The following is a 26,581-nucleotide window of genomic DNA, read 5'->3' as shown; positions in this document are numbered from 1 at the left end:
GGGCCTTCCTCTCCCACCCTCCTCCATGATTTGCTAATATTGGGAGGAAGAGAATTAGCTACCTGCAGAACTATGACTGTAAACAGAGACCGATGAGGGGATTCTTTACCAGAAACTTCATGTCTCTAACTCAAATGACTACATTCTCCTCCCCTACAGCCTCACAGCTTCTTCAGCGTGGAAGGACCCCACTTCCAAGACCCCAATTTCCAACCTCGCCAGAGTGCAGTGCCATCTCTGGCCAGCAGAGGGTGTTGCCCACCTGTGCAATCTTTGCCGTTCCAGTGCAGCCGGCCCTGGCCAGTGGGACAGGTACACTGGTAGCTGCCAGGAGTGTTGATGCAGCCGAAGCGGCAACCTCCACGGTTGACGCTGCACTCATCCACATCTGGGGGAAGGAGTAGGGAGACACCAACAATGGCAGGGCGGAGCAGGAGCCACAGAGCGGGCAGTGAGTGAGGACCTCTGCTTAGAGTTCCAGGCAGGACCTCGCTCCCTTATCTCTGCCCCCAAAGAACGACTGACTGGGAAGGGGCCCAGCTGACAAGCTTTTTAAAGCCTTCCACTCCTTCATACCACTGGAACTGGAATTTGGAAGTTGAGGATGGGAGTCAAGAAGCAGCGATGGGTAGGAGATAGACATTATGGAGGCAGAATGCTGTTCCTTGATCTTGTCTCCTAGTTGTGTCTTAATTTCTCCCAGGTCATACAATGGACACAGACATGGCACATGCCCCTGGGAACTTCCCAGAGCCACACACCAACTCAGGAACTTGTTTAGCAAAAGGGTATGGAGGTGAGAGGGGCCCTGGTGGTGGAGGGTCTGAATTTGCTGGCTTACCCCCACAGTGGGTGACTCCATATAGCAGGTAGCCATGATGGCAGAGGCACTGGAAACTTCCCGGTGTGTTGACGCATATGTGGTCACAGGTTCGATCAAAAGAACACTCGTCTATATCTGGAAGAACAGGGATGCAAGCCACTGAATCTGTCTTGGGGTACTTGACCTTGGGACCCTTTGGTCAGGTGGAGGACCCACTTGAGGGGCCTTGACCCTCCCTCATGGCCCAGCCCTAGGATCAGCGATTTAGCAGTGCCTACCCATCCCCTGTCCCCCCTCCACTCAGTCAGGAACTGTGAGATATGGTGCCCATGGATCAGGGCCGCCATATGTGGTTAGGCAGGTCAGATCCTGCCAAGGATTTGAATTAGGGAGAAATCCATTCCTCCTCCTTGCCAAGAGCAAGGCAGAGCTGGTCTGTCAAGAGGAAGGGGTACATTTGTTAATTTCAGCATGACACTGCTTATGCAAACTCTCCACTGTATCCACTGACTTTCTCAGACTCTGGCACTCTGGCCTCCTTGAAGCTCTCCTACCCGTAGAACCTCTCCCAAGGCTTTCCCCTTGGCCCATGTCTGCTCACCCTGGCAGTTCCTCTCATTGATGAGAAGCTTATAGCCCTTCTTGCAGCTGCATTCAAAGCTGCCCACTGTGTTGCGGCAAATGTGGTCACAGCCCCCATTGTTCAAGCGGCACTCGTCTATGTCTGGGGAAGCAGGACAAAGTAGATAGAACCAAAGGTGATACCAAAGCCTGGGGACAACAAATAAGGAGATGACCTCCCTCCCTCCCTCACAGAGACAGAGAAAATCAAGCAGAGCCCTGGGCCTGCCATTCTGACTCCCCTCTCACTCTCTAGTCTCTGTTTCTTCCCTGTTCATGGGATCTGTGGTCATTAGGAACACCTTTCCTGAGACTGAACCCTGTTAGAAGGGGGCAGATGGGAAGCAGAGTCAGGCCCACAGGGAATTGCCTGGAGTAGGAAGTAGGTAGGCATTTGAATCAGGGGGCTAGTTTCTGCCCTTCATTATGCGATGACGGCCCTTCGCCAAAAGGCTGGTGGATAAGGTTTATCCCTTGATGTCCCCTACCCCTCCTGACCTGAGAGCCCTAGGTAATGGTGTGGGGGCTGGCACAGAGAGGTGGAGATTCAAAGGGGCAGCCCCTCAGAGAGGAGGAGCTGGGAGAGAGTCAGGCACGGGACCTCCAGGAGAGCCAGTGAGGCTGGGTAGCTGCTGGGGGAGGGGTAGGGGCCAGCCCGGGGGCTGGATTGGGAGAGGTCTGGAGAGGCTCAGGCCTGAGGCGGCTTTCAGCACTAGGAAGGGAAGGGGGGCCCGTGAGCAGCTTCCTTCCTGAGGTCAAGTTCCCCAAGCTGGTGGCAGACAGGACCCAGGCTACTCACCCCTACTTGGGGGAGGGGGCAGAGAGAGCAGTCTTCCACTTTACTCTCAGCATACCTGTCAACAGTTCTTCCCAGCAGGAAACCTCTCAACTCTGGCTGTCTGACCTGCTGCCCCAGCCCTCCCTGTCTCCCCATCCTCTCTGCCAGCTGCTGGGCCAAAAGACACAAAGAAGGAGCCCAGTCCTCTTTCCAGTCCTCCTTGTGACCAGGGGACACAGACCTGATGAATCATTATTTTCAGTAGGGCTACCCTCCCTTTTTCCTCCCCCACTCCACCGTTCTCCCAGACCGGGCTTAATAAAAGGAAGGAGAACAGGATGGGCAATGTGGGAAATTATACCATAGTAATAGTTAACACAAGACACTTACCATTTGTCAGGTACTATTCTAAGTACTTTATATATAATTTATATTTAACTGATCTAATCCTTACGACAAGCACCATTATTGTAGTGGAACTGAGGCAAAGACACTAAGTAACTTGCCCAGGATTGCAGAGCTGGTGTCTGAACCCGGGTAGCCAGGCTCCAGCATCAGCACTCCCAACTGCCACCCTCTTCTCCCTCTGACCAGTGTAGCCTTTCCACTTGGAAAGGTCTGGGGAATGTGGGTTAAGAAGGTTATGGAACACATCTGTGACCTTGTACACACACAGTCAGGGTTCAAATATCCTTCTAGACCCAGGGACAAATGAGAATGGCATGTTCATTAAGCAAGAGGGTTAGGGACCCATGGGGGATAGGAATGAGAGTAAGGAAAACAATGTTGGGTTGGGGCAGGGAGCAGTGCTGGCAGACTTTTATGCCCCTTGAGCTGAGGTGGGAAAGGCGGACAAGAGACAAGCCTTAGCCATACCCTCAGTTCTTTATAATCAGACAGCCTTGAGGAGCTCCTGTAATAGGTACTGTATCTCTTGTCCCAAACTCAGCCCCTTGCTCCGATGCTCCTCTCCTCTGAGAGCCCTTACCTTTGCAGGTCTTCCTGTCCGGCTGCAGCATGAAGCCCACGGGGCAGCTGCAGTGGACGCCTGTGGCTGCATCGTGGCACTTACTGTCACAGCCCCCATTGTTGACAGCACAGGTCTCTGTTTAGGAGGGAGGTGGGGGGTGGTAACTGGGTTACTGGCTTGGAGGAGTCCCAAACTCGAGGGGAGTAGAGAGCACAGAGGCACGAGGGAAGGCTTCAGCTGCCTCCCTGTGCTTTCGAAGGAGCATTCAGTGGAGGCTCCCAGCCCCCTTCCTCCCACCGCTCCCAGCCCCCATCCCCTCACAAGTGCAGCCAAGCAGTCCGCTTCCCTGCCCCCTACTTGATTGAAACAAGGTGGACAGCAGTGAGGCAGGTACAAGCCAGAGCTGTCAGGCAGGAATGTGCTGAGGGGGTGGAGGAGGTGGAGCGGGGAGGGTGCAGGGAGCGATGGGAGCTAAGGAAGGGTGGTTCTCGGCTGCCAGGGAACAAGAAGGGACAGATAGGGGTTTCCTCCTTTTTTCCACCCACTATCTCTCTGGTGTCAGGGTGGGATAGTCTTGGGAAGAGTGAGCCTGAGGATCCCTAAGAGAGCCGAGGGATGGCCACCAATTCATCTTTCTCTTCCTCCTTGCTCAGCTGTCTTTAAAAAAGATCCCAGTTCCAGGCCTGACCGCTCATCCTCAGAGGAGAGGCACATACTTGGTCATTTCCCAGCCCCTTCCCAGCTACCTCCAACTCCTCCCAAGCCCTCCTTTTAGTTTCAGATGGAGATAACTGGCTGTTCCGTTTTTGTTTTCCTTTCTAATGAGGAGAGACTGCCTAGGTGAAAGAGGGGGACAAAAGGAGAAGAATCCAGAGGACAAGGCAGGGTATAAGAAGGTAGATGAGAGCCAGAGAACCTCAAAGCTAAGTCACTTCTATTGCCCCCTCTTGAATGGTAAGTTCTCTCTTTGCTGTGGGTGTCGTAATAGGGGGAGTATGGATGGGTCACTCTCCCTATTTCCTGAATTCAGAGCAGGACATAAACAAATTTAAACTGCAGCTCAGAAGAGTCAGGTAAACTCAGGGGAAAACCATCAGTTCAAATAGCACAAGGCCCCGACGCAGGGACTCTGGAGGAGGTGCGGGCCATCCTCTGAGGAGGCCCTAGATCTCCCCCTTTGGAGAGACAAAATCCCAAGCTCTCTCCTAGGGAAGAAAAGAGAGTGGTTCTTTGAATCAAGGGAACTGAATGAGAAAAGCAGCAGAGAATACTATCATCTTCTTAAATCTTTCAGTCCTAAAACCCAGGCCTTGTAACCAAGGAGACCACCAATGCAAGGGTTCTAGAAGAAGCCCAACTCTGCCTGTTGGTCCCCAGTCATGCCCCATTTGCTCAAATGCCCAGGTTGGGAGTAGCCACAGTGGGATCTCCTGTGTGCCACTGCCACCCTGGTCTCCTGTGGTTCCCCAAGACCATGGGAGGAACCTGGGAAGGAAACTTGAATTCAGTCTCCAAGCCTAGTCATTCCCCCAAGAGTGCTCTTAGCATAAGAAGAGGTCTCCCAAGCCCTAGAGCAGGGAGAGAGGAACAGAGATCCTGTGCCAAGACTGGGTGGGTTCGGAGGGACCCAGGGTTGGGAGCTGCGGAGCTGACACGATGTCCATCCAGGTCAGACCAGGGAGCCGGGCATAGCTGCCCTCCCTCACAGGGCGGTGTTCACCAGGCCAGGGTTGGGACAGCTCTTCATGTCGTGGTATTAAACCACAGTTTAATCTGTACTTGCTCTGTGCCAGGCACTTAGACGCTCTGCACACACGGTCTCAATTTTCTCAGCAACCCAAAGGGAGAATTCTTGTCTCCCTGTCTACAGAAGAGTTAACTGAGGATCAGAAAAGAAAGTAGCTTCCTGGAGGTTGTATAGTTAGAAAGTGGCAGGGGCAGGATTCGAACTCAGGTCAGTCTGAATTCAGATGTCATGCTGGTACCCATTATGGTGGGACAGAATGGTGAGTGGCACTGGGACTGTGAGCTGGTGTGGGTAAGAACCCAAGGACACGGCCCCAAGGAGGGCATGGCCTCGAACTCTATCCCACCCCTGTCTCAGCCACCTAATGGGCACAACGGGAGAGCTGGAGCTGCTGGGTCTTTGCTGTGTGGAAGGCAGAGAGAGGGAAGGGGCAGATGGTTGGAAAGGGGTGAGGTGTTAGAAGGTGGGAGAGGGAGAAGGTGGCAGGAGGAAGCAGGAGAGGAGAGGGACAGAAACAAAGAAAGACAAAAACAACATGAAGGCTCCTGGGCCAGCTCTTGGGGACTCAGGTGTCCTGTCACCCCATGGGCCCAGTACCCAGGCTGCAGGGGAGCCCTGCTGGTAGGCTGGAGTCCAGTCAGGCTGGGCCCAGTGGGCATGCAGTTAGTGGGAGCCCCAGCGGGTTAGCCCTTCCCCTAGCAAGCCAGTGAGAGCAAGCGGAGAGAGCAGACATATTTACCATTAGAAACGGCCTGAGGGGGGATGTGCTGCTCTAGCCGCCTTTCCCCTGTTTGACATTGTAAAAAAGCTGTTTAGATGCTGGGCAACAGCCACTGGGGCCCACTGGGCCCCTGCCCCCTCCCCACCCTCCTCCACCCCTGTAGCCCCAAACCACTAGCCCCCAGTGATGAGCCCGGGGGCTCCTACACTTAGCTCCCCAGCCTTGTCCTGCCCGGTATCCTCAAAGAAGCCAGGTTCCCACCAGGTGACTGAGGGAAAACAGAGTCCCAGAGAGGGGCCGTCTTGGGCCCGGTACCACACAGCACGCCAAAGGCAGAGCTGGGATGCAGTCTCACATCTTATAAACTGCCAAATCCCAAAGGGTGCCCACCCTTTTTGCTAAACTATACTGTCCTCTCCGTCTCCCCACTAAATGTGGACGTCCTGGCGGCCCCGAACAATGAAGTTTCCTCTACCAGGGCTGGGAAGAAAAATGAGATTAGGGCAAGGCAAACTAAGGGCTATTGGAGAGGAGGGAGAGGAACATGGGAAGAATAAAACCGTGAAGCCTAGAGCTGCCTCATTTGCTCTCTTCTGCCTCGCTTGGCCATGGTCCAGAAGGCAGGATGGGTCTTGCATTAGAGAAGAGCTCAAGCTTACTAGGGGTATTTTCAAAAGCAGCCATGCCCAGGACTATCTGAACAGAAGGCAACCAGAGAGGGACCTGGCCCCACATTCATGGGTCCAAGCTCTGTCCTGATACATGCAGCTTTTCTTTGGGGACCGCATGCAGTTTTTTGGGGGGGACTCTGGGGATGTGTGAGTGTGTCCAGGGGATGGTGGGAGGTTTAGGAAGCAGAAGAATTCAACCTAGGAGGAAAAAAAAAATGAAAGGAGCTGGAACAAACTAGCTAGGAGAAGGCGACATGAAGATTTTAAAATGTCCCAGGGTCTTTCAAGGGTTAGTTCAGAGGGAAACATGGAGTGGGAGAGAGTTTAATTAAAGACATTTAGAGCCCTTTGTGCGAGTCTGGGGCAGGTGCTCAGAGGACACCTTTAAGAGCATCGTTTGCTCCCCTGTTCTTGTGTCTGAGGATTAGGACAGTGCTGTCTGCAGAGACAGGTGGGGTCACTGGAGAGAGATGGGGAGAGTCTAGTTCTTAAGCTGAATGTCACATCTCTGACAAATGCACAGAGCGACTGTGTTCATGCTTCCTCGTCCTCCGCATGTTGTGGCCCTTGAGATGACCGGCGTCTGTAAATACCCGTGCCCACAGAACACGCTTGCTCCTGCCTGGCTCCAGACATAGCCCTTCCCCAGGCCCAAACCCTTCCCTTCCATTTCCCCCTTCTCCAGGGGGACGCCTTGTCCCATCGTCTTTCTCAGCAGTCTGTGAGCACATAGTAATTGGCCTTCACAAAAGTCCTAAAGACAGAAGGGGTGAGGAATTAAACTTTAGGGATCAAGGAATTAAACCCATCTATGATACCTGAACGTATGTGAGGTGAGGCCTAGGAATTCAGGAAAAGGGATCCAGGTCTTAAGAAGGCCCCAACAAAGGCTAGAGGGATGGAAGGCTGGAGCTGTTGGGGCAGTGGAGGGCTGCAGGCAGAGGTGGGGAGGAAACAGAAGGGAATGAGGGCTGGGGGGAGGGGAACGGGCAGGGGTACACAGGACAGAGAGGAAGAAGAAGCCTGGAGTCAGAAAACCCCATTTGTCAGATCAGGGCTGGTTGTTTTATTGCCACTTTGGCAACACTTTATCCTGGGTAAAGAAGATAGCCGGGGCCCCGGGGATGAGGCAGGAGAGCTTGCTGGCCGGGGAGGAGAAGAGGGTAAGCTCTCAGAGTTGTCCCTCCCTAGACCTGGCCTTGTTGTCTGGCTCTTCAGTCCACTCACAGTCATTCTGCGCCCAGCACCCAGGCCCCAGGTGCTCCCCCCTTCCGTGGTGCCCCCATCCCCGGTGAAGTCCCGTTCAGGGGCCTCACCCACCGATGCAAGTCTTCCCGTCCGTATGGAGAACAAACTTGACATGGCAGCCGCACCGGGGACCCTGCTCTGTGTCATCGCACGTGTGCTGGCAGCCACCATTGCCATAGTTGCATGTCACTGTGCAGAGAGGGCGGGAGGCCTGTCAGCTTGCTGCTCCTTGGGCAGCCCGGAGACTGGCCCTCTGCTCTAGTTGCCGCTCCCACATTCCATCTTCCTCCCACGTCTTGCTGCCCAGTCCCCATGCACTTCCTCTTTGTCGCTCCTTCTCCCCCACCGCCATCCCAGTTATCTCACGTTTACAGTCCCGTTGGTTCTTGGTGAGCTCGAAGCCAGGGCGGCATTCACAGGCAATACCCCCTTTGGGTGTCTCCCGGCAAATGTGAGCACAGCCGTGGTTCTTATTCATGCAATTCATTCCTTCTAAAAGGGAAGAGGAGGGAGGTGAGTGTTCTGCAACCCTGGATGCCTGGAGGAGGAGGAAGGAAGGGGACAGTGGAGCCTAGGAGAGTGAGGGAATCCACTGAAGCTGCAACAGAGGCAGGAGAGGGATTCCCCCTTGCCAGCCCCCACCTGCCCAGAGCTGGGTGCTAATGAGTGGGGCACAGAGCCATTCTGATGTATAGGTATTGATACCCAACCCCCCAAAACCCTGCACAAGCACCCTCTCCTTCAGACAACCAAAAAGCAGTGTCTTATAGTTACCCAGCACTGTGCTGGGTACTGGTGGATTTAGGAAGGACCCAGGTGCGCCTGGTTGGCTCAGTGGGTTAAGCCTCTGCCTTCGGCTCAGGTCATGATCTCAGGGTCCTGGGATCGAGCCCCGCATCAGGCTCTCTGCTCAGCAGGGAGCCTGCTTCCCCCTCTCTCCCTCTCCCTGCCTCTCTGCCTACTTGTGATCTCTGTCAAATCAATAAAATCTTAAAAGAAAAAAAAAAAAAAGGAAGGACCCAGAAAAAAAGCAAAACAAAACAATCCACATCTCTTAGGGCACCTGGCTGGCTCAGTTGGCGGAGCGTGCAACTCTTGATCTCGGGGCTGTAAGTCTGAGCCCCATGTCGGGTGTGGAGATTACTTAAAATCTTTAAAACAAACAAGATTTAAAACAAATCTTTCCTCGAAGAGTGTATAGTCAAACCAGGAAGAAGATAATAATGTGGGTGGGAAGTAATTGGTACTGATAATAACCATAAGATTTTTTTAAAGTAAACTCTGCACCCTCCATGGGGCTCCAGCTCACAACCCAAGACCAAGAGTCACATGTTCCACCAACTGAGCCAGCTGAGTGCCCCTCATTACTACAAGATTTTACTCAACAAATACGTATTAAGCTCCCCACTACATGCAGAGCAGTATATTAGGTTCTGGAGACCAAAAGACAAATTAGACATAGTCCCTGCCCTCAGGGATGTCACAGTCTTGGGGTGGGGTGGGAGGCAGAGTCACAGAAACAGACAGTACCCCCCTCTTCCTGCCTCACGCTCCCTATCCCATCAACGAATAAGGCATGGGTGAGACCCTCAGATAACAGCAGCTTAGAGCTCAGCCATCCACAATTAGGCAATGTCATGCCTAACTGACCCACTTTGAGTCAGGATACAGAGGACACCCCATAGTAACCTCAACCCCACACTGATCCCAACTCCAAACATATTCCCCCAGATTTTGCTCCAATCCGGTATCTGTCCATGGAGCCCTCAGGATGTGACTGGGTTGAGGGATGAGAGAGGAAGGAGCCAGTGGAGTTGAGAGCAGAGGGTGAGTCCTAGTGGGTATTGAGGGAAAACACCCCCACTGATGGAGAGAAGCCTGGGAGCATAGGGCTGGGCCCTCCTGGGTCATGGGCTGACCTTCTGGCCGCTGGATGCAGGTGTGCTGGTTGTCGCTGAGGAAGAAGCCCTCCCGGCAGTGGCACTCATAGCTGCCCATCATGTTGATGCAGCTCTGCTGACATCCACCATTGCCCTCGGCGCACTCGTCCACATCTGTGTAGGATGGGTGGTTGGTGAGGCCATGGGATGGAGGCCAGGCTCCAGAGTGTGCCTCGAGACTTCAGGAGACCCTCCCCACCCCAATGCAGCACCCAGCCGTAGGCCAGAAAGTTCTCACTCACTCATCAGCTAATGTTCCACTGCTCTTGAAGAGGCCGCCCTCTGAGGGCAGAGCTGGGGAGCTAAGCCAGTGGAGAGGGGAGAGTTGAACCTGTCTCTCCTGTGTGAGGATTTGCTCCCTTTCCCTCACTTGTTGGAATTGGGTGTGAGCACAGAGGAAATCAGGAAAGGAGCCAGGGCAAGAGGAACAGGGATGGCGGTAAGGATGGGGATTGGTCAGGGAGAGGAGCTGAGGCATGGCTGCAGCCAGGGAATGAGAGAACTTGGAACTGGCTCCAAGAGCAGGGAGAGCTGTGGCCATGGCGCTAGGTCTGGGGGCCAACATGGGTAGAGGCAGCAAGCCTCAACTCCTTGCAGGGCAGGGACCATTTCTGTGGACAGGCCACGGCCCCATCCTTCCTCCCCTCCCCCCAAGCCTGGGCTTGCTGCCATAGTCCCTAGCCTTTCTCCTATTTTGGTTTAACAAAACAGTCTGGTGGCTTGGCGGGGAGGGGTGGGAGGAGAGCTGCCAGGCCACACCCTAATTACCACCCCAAATCACCACCCCCAAGTCCCAGAGCCAAGCTCATTCTGGGGCTCCCACTTCAATGCCTTGACTCCATCTCTGTGCTACCTACTGCCCTCCCCAGTCCCTAGCCCTTCTTGGTTTTTCTTGGCCCAGCAGGCATCCGGGAGATTGGTCTCCAAACAGAGTAGCTGGAATTTGAGCTCCTGAGGCCCTATTCTGCCCCTCTCTTCCCATCCTCCCTGCTGAGCCCTGAAACCCTGTCCTTTCCCCCTTCTGGCCAAGGGCAGAAGGGTACAGATCCAGCAGGCTCCTGCTTGAGAGAGGGACCTGGTATAAAGTCAAGGAGGTATACTTTCCTTTGCCTTATTCCTGTCCCTTCCCCCTCTCTCACTATAGCCCTGACTTCTCCCCATTCTTGTCTTCCCACTGTCCCATCCTACAGTCCATCCTTCTGTTTGCTCCCTTCTATGCAACCTTGTGATTTTGCTGCTCTTTAGCCAAGTTCCTTCCTCTAATTCTCAGTGGAGAAACTGAGGCCCAGGGCATGGATGACTTAGGGTTCCCCTACAAGCCAGAGGTTGAGTTGAGACTTTGAACCCCAAGGGTAGGGTTAGGTAGAACTTTGTTCCCCCTTGCTCTTTCCATACCTACTCATTCTCTTAACTTCTGGTTAGTTCTCCCCAAAACACAGGGAAACAAGACTTGGTGAGAATCAGGGGCTTAGAAAGGTGAAAGGCAATCAAAGAACTTCTCGTCCGGTGGGAAACTCATCCCTTTTCTTTCCGAGGGAGTCCCTAAAGAGGCCCTCTTGGGTGACTGGGCAGAAAAGAAGTGAGATCCTTCCCTAGTAGAAGAGATGGCCAGGGCTGCGGGGATGGGCCCAGCAGGGCTCAGGCTATAGAGGCCCGGGTTGGGAATAGAAACCTAAAAGCCTGGCCCAAAAATGGGACATGACTGGGTCTAGAGGCAGCTCTGCAGGCTGTCCTAGACTAATGGAGCCTCAGATAATTCATCAGTTTGGTCAGGTGGGGAAGAAGCGTAGCCACTTTTCTGGGCATCATTCCTCCTCTCTTCCTTTCCTGGTCTTCTAGTCCTTTAGTCTCCTACTTTTGTTCTGACACCAGGAAGAATGTGGAAAAGGACCCCCGGCTTCACGTTTCAAATCCTTTTCTGCTATGGGCTTCAGTGTTGCTACTTGCGGAAGAATCTGACATGGTCCCAGTAATTTTCCAAACTGATAACAGACCAAAGTTGAGGGGAGTTCCTTAGAGATTCTCCTATCTCTGACCCAGCTCCTGGGTCAAGGATCAGGTCAGATGGAGGCCTAAGAAGTAAGGAGAGGAGGGCCTGGAGATTACAGGACGAGCTGGAAGAAAACCAGTCTTTAAGGGTCAGAGGCTCCTCAGGACCCATGGGGGGCATCATTGTCATCATCAAACATTCCTCCCATTTACTGAAGTGTGGAGCCAAATCACCTTCCCGCCATGCTCTGCTCCCTACATCTCCACCCACTATTGTCATCTTCTGGCCCTTGCCCTGGGAGCACTTTCTAGCAGCATCTCCTCTGATGTTTTTCATCCAGCCCCAGGATTATTTCATCCTCAGCACCCGGTCTCAAAGGGGAGGCTGACCTTGTTTTCTATTTTGCAAGAATGCAGCTTTTTGATCACCTTCATCTCCTTGCCTGGGCAGTGGGAAATGCCAGAAACGGCTCCTTCCCCACAAGACAGCCCCTCTGCCCACACTTCCTCTCCCTCCCCTTGGCTCACCCAGACAGTTGTGTCCGTCATGTGCCAGGTGGAATCCGTCATAGCAGGTGCATCGGTAATTGCCAGGGATGTTGACACAGTCGTGCACACAACCGGCATTGTCTTCTCGTTCACACTCATCCACATCTGTTGGGCAAAGAGGATCTGAGGCAGCTGGCCCACCAGCATGCCCCCCACTGTCCACCCCTGGGCTCAGCCCTGTGGTGGTTTGAATATATGTATGTGTGTATATATATCGTCTCTGTGTATGTGTGTTTTCATAGTTACTTTCATAGCCTACAAACCATTTTGCATTTTGCTGTTTTCATCTCACCTTAAGTCATAGGGGCACCTGGGTAGCTCAGCTGGTTAAATGTCATGATCTTGATTTGGCTCAGGTCATGATCTGAGGGTTGTGAGTTCGAGCCCTGCATCAGGCTCCACGCTGTGCATGCAGCCTGCTTAGGATTCTCTCTCCCCCCCATCCCTCTGCTCCTCCCCATCCCCTCTCTATCAATCAATCAATCAATCTAAATAAACTTAAGTCATAAACATTTTCAGATGTCTCCACCCAGTCTTTCTAATCACCATGGTACGTGGTTGCAGAACATTTCATTGTGTTGCTATATCATAATTTATTCATCCTTCTGCTATTGTCGGATTTCTTCCATTTATTTTACTATCATAAATAATGCAAAAAGAACATCTTCTCTAGTATTATTTTGTTTCTTTGAATTTCCCTTGAATAAGTCCCTGAGAATAAAATTTCTGGGTCAAAGGGTATAATTAACCTTTTAAGATTCCTGCTAGATAACAAAATCACTTTTCAATTTATAATATCACCAAGAATTAATGAGTGTACCCTGTCTGCTACACTCTTACCAGCACTGAAGGTCATACATTGAAAATAACATCTGAAGCGTGCTTTAATTTGCATGGCTTTAATTATGAGAGGGGAAGAATGTGCTTGTTTATGGTATGAATTCCCCCTGGGATAAACTGTCTGTTCTCATCCTATGTGGGAACAGTAGAAGGGTCTAGAGATGGAGGTTCCAATGTCAGGGTACCTCAGGCCTCAGTCCCATGATTCTGACTCCCCACCCAGCCAAGCTGGGAGGCTGTGAACTCTTCCCATCAGAGCCTTGGCTAGCCTCAATGGTGCCCTCTCTGGGGTAAGAACAGCCACCCCTCCCAACCCCCTTCCTGGAGCCCACAGGGACTGTAGGCCTTACTGTCATGCACAGTATGGCCAAGGGCAGTGGCACTGACCTCCCCTCCCGGGCACCCTCCCAGCCTCACCTTTGCAGTGTTTACCATCCCCTGTGTAGCCAGACTTGCAGATGCACTTGTACGACCGTGGGGTGTTCTGGCAGATGGCATCGATGTGGCAGTTGTCAGTCCCCTCCACGCATTCATCCACATCTGGCAGGGGCAGAGGGGACACGTGAGACCCTCTGTCAGTGCATCCCAAGGGCTGTCTTGAAGGTGGTTCCTCAAGGGCAAAAGCCCCTCTCCTCTAAAATATGGATCGTGACCCCTCCCCCTCCAAGAGCAGGCTTCACACTCTTCGGATTTCAGAGTGGGTCGACTCTGTAATTTCAGGAATTCAAAAAGCATCCCCACTCTCCTCAGAAATACTTAATCCATAATGACAGCTAAAATTCCATCATTTGAAATACTCCTCTTTGATTTAAAAACAAACAAAACCTCTTGGACTGGGTAGCACACTTACCTTGATTCAAAATATTCAACTTAGTGTGAATTAGTTTACCTCTCTTGGAAGCAGACTTGGGGGGCGGGGGAGAGGCATGGGGACAGTGGCCTCTGGGAAAGTGGCAGGGTCCCGCGGCCCTCGGTAATGGAAGAAAGGGAGAAGACAGGGCACCCAAGAAATCCTCTTCAGCCTCACAGTTCTGCTTGAGACCAGGCCTGCTCCCACTTGCCCACCACGGTGCCAAGAATCTTTAGAGGAAGAAGTTCCATCCTGAAGATTTCCCTCAGCCCTTGTGCTGTCAACAGCAGAGGACCAGGACTGGGCAGGGGCTGGTACCAGCAACCTGAAGCCTGATCAGTGGGGCTCTTGTGACTCTCTGGCTGACTCTGACTTGTCCAGCCCGCCACCCTGAACTCTCCCATCTAACCCAAGGTACTCCTCTCACTCCTGGCTCACTCGGACACGTGGTGCTCCTCACGGAGCTCTGCTGAAGGAAAAGGCCACCCAAGATCTAGCAAAAAGAGGATGGTTCTGAAAGGACAGAGCCAAAAAAAACCCATTTATCCTCTTTGGGCAAAAGAATTCAACTTTGGGGGCAATGTTACGGTGCAGATAAAGGAGAGCGAAAATATGGCAACAGGTTGCATTCAGTTGAAAACGTTTTACGGGGTGTGTTTGCAAAAGGTACTGTGCTGAAGACTGTTGACTTGGCCCAGCCAGGAGACAAGGAACATGAGGTAGGGTGTCGTTGAGTGCCACAGACACAGTAGACATAAGGTGAGGGGTTCCTCAACCCTGGCAACACGTCGTCAGAGTTAACTCCCCTAGGAGATGCCCAGCACCATCACCAGAGGTCCTGGTCAATGAGCCCACAGTATTTTTTGAATGCTCCCTGGGTGAGTCCAACAGGCAGCCAGGCTGGAGAATCTCTGTGAAAAGGAAGATGAGAGGAGGAAGGGACTACTTCTAACTGTGAACTGGGGAACCCAAGCATAGAGGTAACCACCTGCAAATAAAGAAATGGGATTTGCAGTAAAGACAGCAGACTGTAACCTTCCTGGCTTTTGTTAAAATGCCGATTCTCAGGCCGCAATCGCCAAACTATGGGATCCAAATCCTTAAGGTGCTTGATATATTTTAACAGAATGTGAATGAATGAGTGGACCAGTAATCCCTCCAATTTATAGATACCGGAGAGTCCTAGCTTGAAACAGTCAGTTGTCCTCTGATTTTAGGTTTCAAGGAATGCTTCAGGGGCAGGACTGAGGCTTCCTGGGGCAAAGAAGAGAACTGAAATTTGGAAAAGTGCCTCCAAATATCCTGCCTCCAGTCTTCTGAGCTTCCATTCAGCTCTGCACTCTGCTTTACAACTCTGACTCCTTTGCAGCCGTCTGCCACGGCCCGTGATTCCAAGTGCTGTAACTCACACTTACTCTCAGACTCCTTCAGGTTCTGCAGTCATGGTGTCTGCCTGCTGTGGCCCACTCTGAGAATTCATCCCCAGATGAAAGCACAGAGAAGAGGGGCATGAAGACTAGTTCGTAAGAGAGGGCAAGAAGGACAGTAGATAGCGAGAGGTGGTGTGGAGTATCAGTAGGTGCAACCGATGGAGAAAATACATGGGAAAAAGAAATGCACTCTCATAAAAAGATCCTAAGCTCTGAAACGAGTAAGTCCCAGATTCAAATCCAGCTCTATCTTTCTAGGGAGGCTTTTCTGATTCTCTTCTTTCTTCCTCTTTAAAATGGGGATAATACCTTCTCGTGAGAGTCTGTGAGCAGTTGATGAGATAATCTGTGTAACGTTTTATATATATATATATATATATACACACACACACACACACAGACACACACACACATATATGTATATATATATAAAATATTGTATAATAATATAACATATGTATATTATATGTATATATATATATATAAAATAAAAAATCTGGGAAATAGGTTCCTGATGTCCAGAAGCTGGTTCAGACAACAGATGCTCTAGGACTGTGCTGTCTATGGTGGTAGCCATGAAGCACCAATGGCTGTTTTAAATTTAAGTTAGTTTGAAATTCAGTTGCACTAGGCCAAGTGCTCAATGGCCATTTGTGGCTAATGGCCACCACCAATGGAGAGCACTTCCAACATCACAGGAAGTTCTACTGGAGTGCTGTTCTCGGAGCTAAGAAGAGATACTCCTAGGCTGGGGTGGACCAAAAAACCTCCTGAGCAGCAGGATTCAAGTTGGGTTTTGGAGACTAGATCGGCATTTGACCGTCAGGGGAGGAAAGAGGAAATTTCAAGTGTGGTTAAACACGTGAAGAAAGACAAGGTACCCAGAGACCCAAGTCCACATTCTCTGTCCCCACATTTAAACACGCTCTTGTGAGTCTTCCAGGTAGCCTGGGACATTGGACAATCCCAGTGACAAATGATCATTCCGTCCATCCTCTTTGAGCCTTCTTCTGTCTCTTACCATCCCTTCCCTAGCAGTCAGCAGGGCAATTTGGAAACCCGTCGGAAGCCCTTCCTCTAGGGACATCTCAGAAGGACATGCCAGTCTCTGAATCTTTGGATGCTTCTCTGGAATCTGCAGGAGGCTATCTGGGCTCTCCGTTCTTTGCTTTGCCTCCAGTTCTGTGCTTACTAGGACCAGAGTGCCCCTGAGGCTGGTGGCAGCAAACCCAGGCTTCCCAGCAGATCCTGTAGCCCCTTCCAGCAGCTGGGCTCTTCCCACCATCCTACCCACTCCCTCATCGCCCTGCTCCCACTGCTTATCCCTCTCCAGCCAAGAGTTTCTGCCCTGGAAGACTATCTCTTACCTCCTTCCTCTACAACGTCCAAGCATTCTCCCCCTGTCCAAGCATTCACATCTATCGCGCTCTTCACATTTGAAATGCAGTTATCTCATCTCTAGCCACACTATTCCTGGCTTCCCAAATCTGGCTCAAAATTGTTTACCCCAAAGCTCTTCCTGCTAAACCCCATTCCTAAAGAGTTCCTGATCCCAGGGGACTCCACCTGCCTCCGCTCACTTGCTGCCATTGCTGAGTGGCTCTGCTGATGCTGTCAAGCCCTCTTGTGTGGCATGTTCTGCTTCCCTCACTTGGCTGGTCACTCACTGAGGACGGGACCTTTCAACCATTCGAATGGAATCTTTTGAAGCAGTTGATGCCCATAGCAGAGCTCTGAGGGGCGCCTGGGTGGTTAAGTGGGTTGGGTGCCTGGCTCTTGGTTTCGGCTTGGGTCGTGATCTCAGGGTTGTGAGATCGAGCCCTGGGCCTGCTTGAATTCTCTCTCTCGCTCTTCCTCTGCATCCCCCGTCCCACCAAAACAAACAAACAAAGTGGAGCTCTGAAATAGGGGCCCCCATTATATCCAGTGTCTCCTCCTCCTGCCAGTTCATCCTTTCAGAGCTCTCTTCCGCCACATCTGCCCACCCAAGATTTATCTGTGCAGGGATCACTTCAATACCCATAGGCATGGTCTCTTCATAGCCCTCAGTAAGCAAGTATTTACTACTGGCCTGACAAACAAGTTGACGCTAGTTGGGCATGAATTGATCTAGACCCGTGGTTCTCAACCCTGGCTGCACACGGGGATTCCCTGGGAGCCTTTTTTTTTTTTTTTAAAGTGGCTGTCTAGGCAGTCTCCTACACCAGCTGCATCGGGATCTCCAGGGTGTGACAGGGCTGGATGGCTGGCTGCCTTCCTTGCCCCTCTCAGATAAAGCAAAGAGACCATTTGCAGGAGCCAGGAAGACACTGGAGACAGCAAGAGGACAAGAGTGTTTGAGGGGCGCCTGGGTGGCTCAGTGGGTTAAAGCCTCTGCCTTCAGCTCAGGTCATGATCCCAGGGTCCTGGGACTAAGTGCCACATGGAGCTCTCTGCTCGGCAGGGAGCCTGCTTTCTCCTTTCTCTCTGCTTGCTTATGATCTCTGTCTGTCAAATAAATAAATAAAATCTTAAAAAAAAAAAGTGTTTGAGAAAAGGGGTTCTGGAGTGCTACCATGCTAGTGTAAATATAATGGCACCTCCTCCCGGGGCTGCTGGGGCTGCCGTGCGCATCAGATGGGTTAATACTTGTCAAGTACTTAGCACAGCAGTGCAGGCATATAGTGAGTGCTCAGAAAGGTTGGCTATTTTTAGTCCTTCTCTCCCACTTTCTCCCCAGCATCGTTTCTGAACCCCTCTCTGCTCCTCCTCCCTCGTACCAGAGCGCCATCTTTGTGGGGACAGGCAGCAGCGGGACAACGTGTGATAGCACAGGAAGTGTTAGGGGGACATATCCCTGAAGGTACCTTCTCCAGTGCCTGTTCTACCCGTGCTGGGAACTGCCCAAAGAGGAGGGCAAAGTGGGTGAGGGGCCAGTTGGGAATCAAAAAGCCACCCTCCATGATCCCTTGGGAGGGCTCTCCTTTTGTGCCTTTGTGCCCACCTCAGGTATGGGGCTGGATCAGAAGCTGAAGTGGGGGAGAGTGGCGGCTGCAGAGATACCCCAGATGAGTCAAGAGCTCCCTGCCTCTCCTGGCATGAATGCCTGGGTCTGCAGCTGCAGCAGCTTTCCCAGCGCTAGCTGACATTTCGGCTGGATTTGCTTCCTTGCCTAGCCGAGCGCTCCATATGACCTGCTCAACGTAGGGAGGGAGCGTGGGATGTGGGGGTGGCATTGAGAGGGTGAGAGGGTAGACCCGACCCAAAAGGGTGGATTGTTTGACCAGGAGCAGTCCTAAGATTCCCTTCCGAGGACGGGGAAGTATACCCCAAAGGGAAGCAGGAGGACCCCAAAGGAAACACTTCCGTCTGCTTCAAAATTTTGCTAAGGTCCAGCTCAAGGAATAACAGCAAATGGAAAGGAACAGAAAGCAGGCTGCAGATAAGCAGACACCCCTAGGGAGAGTCCACACCCCCAGGGAGAGTCCACACCCCCCTCCACTTACATTACCACAGTAGTTCCCCCGACCACTCACAGCAGCAGATTTGAGGGACCTAGTGAGGAGGTCCAAAGCAGCCTGCCTCGTGTCCTAATGGGCCTGCACGACTGGGACATCCTTCCTGCCCCAGCCAGGTTAGCCCCGGGTGATTGGGCTAAGTGCAGGCTCTCTGATCGCCTGACCCATCATTGTCTCGTGATCTGTGTGCTGCCTGGTACCATGATTTAACTTCTGGTTCACGGGCAGTATCTCCCTCCAGAAACCTCCCTGAGGCCAAGGCTGCTGAATCTTTGGAATCTGCATGGCAGCTGGGAGCCGATCTGAGGCGCTCAGCCATTCAGCGGAGTTACAGAGCATCTGCAACATGCCAAACACTGTGCTAGGGGCTGGGCATCCAGCAGGGACCAAGACAGACCCATATCCTGAAGGCATTTAGTCAATACTTGTAAAACATTTACTCAGATGGGTGGATGGATGGATGGATAGATGGATGGGTTGGTGGGTTAGTAGATGAGGTCCACATTTATGTCATCTTCCCCGTTCTAGGTTACCGTAAGGAAAAAGCTTTTTATTTTCCTGTGATCCCGCAGCTGTTCTGGGTGGAGGGCAATCCTAGGAAATTTAGTCTTAAATTAAAGGCAGGGGGATAGGAAACTCAGGGAAAGTAAGAGACCCACTTAAGTGCATCTGTTTAGTGATGCAGAGGCCAGAAGAAACTGGGACCAGTGAATCCAGGGTAGGATTCGTAGGGAATCCTATAGGACCCACAGGATCTCAGTTTCTTCAGATATTATCTGGAGCTGCTCAGGCACCTCTATGGAGCATCCTGGTCCAACAGGTATTCCCAGACTCGGTGCTAAGTAGCACTTGACAGTGGGGCAGCAAGGGCTCACCTGCGACCAGCACACCATTGCTGCTCCTGGTCAGTTCTCTTATCCTTTCCTCTGCGTTGCCTCCCACATGTAATTAACACCCAAAATAGAACCAGCCGGGCTTCAGCCATGACACCCTGACCTGTATATGTGAATGTGTGCTCTCCTTCTAGATCAAAAGGGCAACTAGGGGAACTGGCGGGGGCCTGGCTTCAGAAGCCAGAAGCTCACGCTTCTCAGGCTATGTTCCTGACTTGGAACCGGGCTGAGACTCTGTGACCTCAGCTGGAGCCTGGGCCCGTCCTCAGCCTGGACAGAGGAGAGGCAGGGGTAAGGGAGGCCTGGAGTCTAGGAAACCACACAGACGACCTCAAGGAGAGGAGACAGAGCACCTTCTTCTTTTTGAAAATAGGACCCTTCTTATATAGCTGAGCCTGCTTGACAGAAGGGCCAGGAAAAGCAGTTGGTGCTCAGTGCCCGGTGGGGAACAGTGATGAACCTGAGAGCTTTGTCACCCAGCAAGAGGCCTTGATGAGTTTCTCTAAGTCCTATCACCTTAATCCTGAACCAGCTCCTTGCTCATCTGAAGGTACCCCAAATGGACAAGAATTTTCTCCTTTTCAATGTGGATGAAACCACCCTGAGTCAGGGACCTTTAGGGGATGAGTAGGTAGGGGATCCTTAGGTAAGACAGACAGAACAGAACACTGGAGAGAGAGGGGTAGGGAGGCAGGCAGTGGGCCAAGGCAGGTTCCAGCTTCATGATTATCTGTCTTATCTCTACACGGATGGAGAAAACGACAGCACAAACAGTGATGGTGTCAGATGGTGCATAATGACGTGTGTGGGGATTTCAGCCCGGCTATCTCACATGGGCCTTTCACTACCTAGATGGGGAACCAGCCCAGAGAGGGCAAGCACGAACAGCTTGTGCACAGCCAGACCCGGGTCTTCTGACTCCCAGTGCAGTGCTTGCTCTCCTTACACTAACGTCCGGAAACACCCAGGGGAGGAATCCATGCCTTGGTCATTGTTGTGTCTCCCCCCACCCCAACTCAGCATAGAGTTCGGGCACGAAGCAAGCATCTGATACATAATCATGGAATGGCCTGGAACTGACACTTGGCTGTCCCCGGTTGGAGAGCCCCAGCAGGCTCTGAGGCTTCGGGCATGGGGGTAGCTGGAAGGAGGGCAGGGCCAAGTGGCGGGCAGGGAAGAAGGCCAGTGCGCCATAGTGGGCGCAGACAGAGCTGCAGCAAGGACGGGGTGGGCAGGTGTCTCCAACTCGGATTCACTATGCTGGGCCAAGCAGCTGGTTAGAAACAAAAACAAACACCGGGATACAGGTTCCTGCTGTTAACAGCTTCAAACCGCCAGAGGAAAACTCCAAATAAATATAATTAGAAACTTGTAAAAACGTCCTCTCTGTAAACTTGCTCCCCAGGGTCTAGCCTTTAAGCTCCCCCTTTCTTCCAGCACCACCCCCCAGCCCAGTCCCTGCATACCCTGACTCTCCACCCTCACCCAGGGATTCCTTAGATCTCTTTCCTTATTCTGGATCTTCCCTCCAGCCCAGGCCTCTCCTCAGCTTGGTGCCATCAGGGACCAGATGTGGACAGCCTCTGGCCTGGAGCCCCGAAATCCAAACCCCATAGCTCTCTAGGGCCATGGGTACAGCCACAGGGAAACCATAGGTAAGAGTGAGGGCCACAGTGCTCTACTTAGGGGTCATCTCTTCACCCCAAGGCCAAACCCAATAGCAACTACAAAACAGTACCTCGGTCTGAAATGTTTCAGCTGGAGGAGAATACAGAGGGCTAGGCTTGGAGCTGAGAATACACCATACAGGACCAGGGACTGGGACCTCGGGTTCCTGAACAGATAGGATTCAGTTCCCAGAACACAACCATCGCAGCTCCCCTACCCAAAGCTGCTGGATGCACACACCTTCACACACACGTGCACACACAGAAACACATACTTGTTTTGTAGATGCTCTTTCCAGGGGGAAAGAGTCTACCTAAGGACACAGAACAATCACATACTTGGGGCCCCAGGAAACTGGGGTGGGGTAAACAAGGAGGAGTAGCCAAGTGACAGACTCGGGCAGGGAGCAGTAGTGGAGGGCCGAGGCAGAGAGGGCCTGAGCGTCAGGCAGGAAGGCCCCAGAAGCCTGGGGGCAGGACCAAGAATTGCTCAAGTGTTTTCTGCCTTCCAGCAGGAAGGATTTCAATGAGATGTGCAGAATCTCAGAGCTCAAGGAGACTCTCCTGATACTCTAGTCCATTTCACAAGTGAGGGAGGGCATTTCAATGATTTTTTCAAGGGCCCCAGTTCCCAGGCTCTGCGTCTACCAACCCACGGGCACAAAACACCCCACCACACGCCATTTGGAGCTGGCAGTACTCGGGCATGGGAGGGCAGGCTGGTGACAGAGGGGCCAGTGAGGGGAGGGGAGGGTCTGTGTCCCCTTCTAGCCCAGGTGCCTAGCTCCTCTACCCCTTGGGCATCCCTGAGTTAGCTGCTGTTATCACTTCCCCCCCCGCCAGGAGCAGCCGTCCCTCTGTTTCCAGACTGCTGTCTTCTAACTGAGCCTGAAGAACTTGTCCCCGGGTCTGGGCCTCTTGCGGGCACTGCCCGTCTCAGAAGCAGCCCTGCAGTTTCCAGCCCTGACAGGGACTCTTTCTTAGAAGTGGTCATGTGCTAGAGGTACGGGACGTCAAGGGAGGCCCACACCCTGACACGAGGGGTCCAGAGCCAGGGATAGGGCCGGGGGTAAGTTCAGGCAGCGAGCCCCTCTGCCTCCATCTCTGCAAGAGGGTCTGAAACCATCCGTTCCCTTCCCCCACCCTCAATCCACGGCACCGGACCAAGCCATTCCACTTCTTGACTTCTCCAACGAAAACAAAACGCACATTGCCCCGCTTCCTTTTTCCTCTCACCGGAGCACGGCGCACGCACACACACGGGTGGATACACACACACACACACACACACCCCGAATCATGCACACGCACGCTCACACACCCCAGTGAATGCACACCTCGCATTCCCAAACTCACACCCAGGGCCAGCTCCTTTTACAACAGGTCCCGGCTGCTCACATCTCAAACCGGTTCTCATGCTCTCAGATTCCTGGTTTCAGAAAACAATCTCATTTAGGGGTGGCTGATAACTTTCTTCTTTCTCTGCCTGCGGTAATTCTGGCCTCGGTGTCTTCTGCTCCCCTCTCTCTCCTTCCGCTCTGAGGAGGCTCAAGGAGACAAGGGGTAAGAAGTGGAAAAGTGCTCCCCTGGCCCCAGGCTTCCCCCACCTCCCCGGGGGGACATGTCACTGAGAGAAGAGAGGTCAAAGGGATTCCTGAGGAATTTCTAAGCAGTCCAACCCCCCCTTCTCCACCCTTCTGGAAAAATGGAGGTGAGGGAGACAGGCTTAGAAGCAACTGATTGAAGATCAGGCTCCAAGAGTGGGGACTCATCCTCTCTCTCTCTCTCTCTCTCTCTCCCCAGTGTGGCCTGGATGGGGCACAGGCAATAGCCGGCTGCCCACGGGGCCACCCTCACCCGCTGACACGGTTATGGTTTTCATTTCATATTTTGGAGGGAGGGGCTAGGAGGAACAGTCCCCTCACTGTAAGAGCTGGCCACAGGAGCCCAGGGAAGCGGGGAGGAGAGGAAATAGCCACATTAAAGAGGAAGAGAGGGGTGGGGGAAAGAGAGAGAGACACACACACATACACCCAGACAGAGACCCGGAGAGACGCGTGGAGACAAGAGAGACACTGTTTGCCACCAGATGAACGCTCTCAGTCCTGGGGATGGTGTTACTTGGAAACTCTAAATACATGACTTTATCAACATTTTATCCCTAATGAGAAGAAAAAACAACCAGGTAAACTAAACGGCCAGGCTGGCTCTCCCTGAGCCTGCCCTGGGGACAAGTTTCCCCTGGGGAGGCCAGGAGACCTTTTCATTCAGCTGTAACCTGAGCCCTAAGGAAGGATTAGATCTTTTTAACCACTGCTGCACCCCCCACCACCAAAAAAAAGCAAAGCAAATTAATGCTTTTAAGTTAACAATTATCTTGGTTATCCAGTCTGTCTACTTTAAAATACACAGACAGGCACTTGAAAAACACTCAAAACCATGTACCCTCATGCTCACTCACTCTTGGTCACACGAGCTTACCCACCCATTCATCCACACACGGTTCTCAAAGACATGAAAATGTTCGTATCCAGGCTTAACCACCAAGTCACGAGAGACAAAGGCACCCAGCTCTACCTCCTGTGGGTGATGGCAGTGAATTTCTCTCTCTCGCTCTCTCTCTCCATTTCTCACATACACACACACACACACACACACGCACACACACACACACTATCCAGAGATCTAATAATGGCACAAGACAGTTGCCTAGAGTCTTTGTAATTTAAAGAGACCCACTAGAGCTTCGACTAAAAGCACATGGCATTGAAAGCACACCTGCTGGCGTGATACCCAGGAGATCTGTCTGGGATCAAGGGATGTCCACAGCACTCCATCTAGGGGTAAGGCTGCCCTGCCCAGTCAGTATTTGTCTTTCCTGCAAGAGTGGCCTGCAGATTTGGGTCCAGAGACCCTCTACCCCAACGGACCTGTCGTTAGGCCACCTCTGGCAGACCGGGCTGACACAGTTCCTGAACAGCAGCGTCAGAGGTAGCTGAAATGACAGGCTTCTATTCTATGCCCGGCTAGACTTGGGGATCAGAAGGAAGATACACTGTTAACTGAAGCCTGAATATAAGCAGGAAACAAAACTAGGAGGATGTAAGTTCCTTGAGGGCAGGGGCCTCCACTCTGGCTGCATCCCCTGCCCCCAGCAGCACCCAGAGGGGTGTCTTGATGAAAAAGGGAAGCCCAGGGGTTTTGAGTCCTTCTATCCCCGAAGGATGAGCTGATCTCCCCTTGCACCTGTCCCTTCTAGAAGTCTCCATGAGCCCTGGGAACCCCCCTGAATATACTGTTTGCTCCCTCTTTTGCCCCCAGCCCCCCAGTCTCACTAGGCCACTACAGACACAGGCTCCAACTTGAAAGAGGCCTTATCTTGTCTCTAGATTACTGAATGAAATCTGTTCCTTCCTTCAGACTAAACTCCCTAGCTAATTCCATGTTATGAGTAAGTCAGCACACACTACAAAAGCCAGCTTTGTTTATGAAAACACAAGCAAATCCACAGTGGGAGAGGGGCTGCTCCCAGGCTGGGGGTGGGAGTGGGCTGTCTGGAACCAGAACTGGAGAGGAGGCAGTTTGGGGTTGGAAGGGGGTGAGGTCTGGTATGTGACAGCTGTGGATCTCTGGTCCTTGGGCTCTGTTAAAGGACAGGTTAGAAGAAGGAGGTAGTTGAAGAGGCAGCATTTGGGAGAAGGGACTGGCGTGGATAGGGCACCATCCTTTTATCAGAGTGGGAGCCCATGCAGTACAGAAGAGCACCTTAAGAGCCAAGGGCTTAGGCTCCAGGACATAGCGACCTGACTGCCAGAGACTCAGGCTTCCCCAACTCCCAAGTTCAACTTTCCCTTCTGGCTCAGCCACTTCCACACCCCATCTTGGCTTCAGGAGCCCCTGGGACAATAGGCAGAATCATATCCTCCTCCGCCAAGCCTTGCCAGGAGGAATTTTCTTTTTGTCCATATAAATCTCTTCCTGGGTGAGGATATGATGGGGGAAGGGTGCAGCAAGAGGTCAAGGGGGAGGGGAGGCTGTCCCCAAGAGAACTGTAGCCCACCAGCCTGGTTTCTGCCAGCAAAGCCTTGGGACTGGCCAGGCAATGAGCCTGGGGTCAGGGATGGGGGCTGGAGGGCCTCCCTGTCTCTCTCTCTCTTTAATTCCTAGAGGGATCTGTCAGAGCTCTCCGGCCTGGAATTTTACTTTGTTATTTTAATGCAATTCTGACCTGGATTTAAATGGAATTGGAAACCCGAGGCCTTAATAAATAAATATTATGATAAGAAATGAAAGCCATGCAAGACGAAAGAGATTTCCCCCCAAAGAGGCAGAAAGCGACATTCTTGCTGGGAACCAGTCAGAAATTTTCTTCTCTTCTTCAGCCCCCTACCATCCAGTGAGAGACGAGCTGGGCTTTCCAAAAAAGATCCTATTTTTCTTTAACATTTTTCTACTGATAAGACAACAACTGGGAAATTTTGTCTGACTTTGCATGAGGGTTGGGGGTGAGGGGAAGAAATACATGGCGTGGCTGAAAAGTTTCATTCTCTCCGTCTCTCCAGGCCACGGCTTAAGTTTCTGGCAGTGTCTGAGAGAAGGGAAGATTCTCTCTCGTACTTTTGGAGGACAAGAAATCTTTCGAAGATGCTGGGGCGGCAGTGAAGTCGGGCAGAATTCTGAGGTGCGTGGCGACTTCTGCACAGGGCCCCCCAAACTTCTCACTCCTCTGTGTCGCTGCCGGCCTGTCCAGCCTCTCGCCCGGGACGCAGCGCCCTGAGGTCAGCTCCTCGGCCAGAGTGCGGGTGCACGGTGCTGGGCTCTGACAGCGGCACGCTTTGCCCAGCACCTGCCCTGCCCCTCGGAAATCGCGCCCCCGCCCTCGGGCCCCGCAGCCCCCGTAGCTCCCGCAGTCCCGCCGCCGCGCGCCCCTCCTTCCTTACCTTGCGCGGCTTTGCTGTGCTGGGCGGCGCGGGCGTGGACCAGCAGGACGAGCAGGCAGAGCCCGGGCACGCGCCCCGAGCCCATGGCTGGAGCCACCCGCGGCCGGGCGGCCGGGGCAGGTCTGGCAGCCCCGGGAGGGCGGAAGCCGGCGGGGCCCCCGCGCGCCGGAGGGGGGAGGGGAGGGGGCGCCCCGCCGGGGCCGGGCCGGGGGCTGCGGGCGCAGGGCGCGGACCGCGGCGCCCTCGTCGGGAGGCTCCCGATGCTGCCGGCTTCTCCCGGCCCGACGCCGGGGAAAGCGAGGCGGAGAGCGCGACGAGGCTGGGGGCGCCCGGCGCCAATGACGGAGGGGACCCACCGCCCTCTCCGAGCTGGGCTCTGCTAGCGGCGGCGGCGGCGGCGGCGGGGC

At 52.9% G+C, this 26,581-nt stretch overlaps 1 protein-coding gene across 3 annotated transcripts in view; it reads right to left on the bottom strand.

The window, feature by feature from the left end:
* Positions 1-26,328, bottom strand: part of SCUBE3 (signal peptide, CUB domain and EGF like domain containing 3) — a 33,004-nt gene extending 6,676 nt beyond the window's left edge. For 2 of the 3 annotated variants that reach the window (XM_032864289.1, XM_032864291.1), the window contains exons 1-11: positions 26,175-26,328; positions 13,315-13,437; positions 12,037-12,162; positions 9,499-9,633; positions 7,946-8,071; positions 7,652-7,768; positions 5,679-5,726; positions 3,211-3,327; positions 1,425-1,547; positions 842-958; positions 263-388 (exon numbers count right to left, since the gene is read on the bottom strand). In XM_032864289.1, the coding sequence (XP_032720180.1) occupies positions 263-388; positions 842-958; positions 1,425-1,547; positions 3,211-3,327; positions 5,679-5,726; positions 7,652-7,768; positions 7,946-8,071; positions 9,499-9,633; positions 12,037-12,162; positions 13,315-13,437; positions 26,175-26,259 (1,243 nt within the window). In that variant the 5' untranslated portion in view covers positions 26,260-26,328. The remainder of the gene's footprint in view (positions 1-262; positions 389-841; positions 959-1,424; positions 1,548-3,210; positions 3,328-5,678; positions 5,727-7,651; positions 7,769-7,945; positions 8,072-9,498; positions 9,634-12,036; positions 12,163-13,314; positions 13,438-26,174) is intronic. The other variant, XM_032864290.1, reaches the window with a different exon arrangement.
* Between the last annotated feature and the right edge of the window lie 253 nt (positions 26,329-26,581).

This window comes from Lontra canadensis, unplaced genomic scaffold (assembly GCF_010015895.1).
Source record: "Lontra canadensis isolate GAN:19392208 unplaced genomic scaffold, GSC_riverotter_1.0 scaffold27, whole genome shotgun sequence".
Lineage (NCBI taxonomy): Eukaryota > Metazoa > Chordata > Mammalia > Carnivora > Mustelidae > Lontra > Lontra canadensis.
The sequence above is the reverse complement of the archived record's forward strand: the minus strand, read 5'-3'. Positions and strand labels throughout refer to the sequence as shown.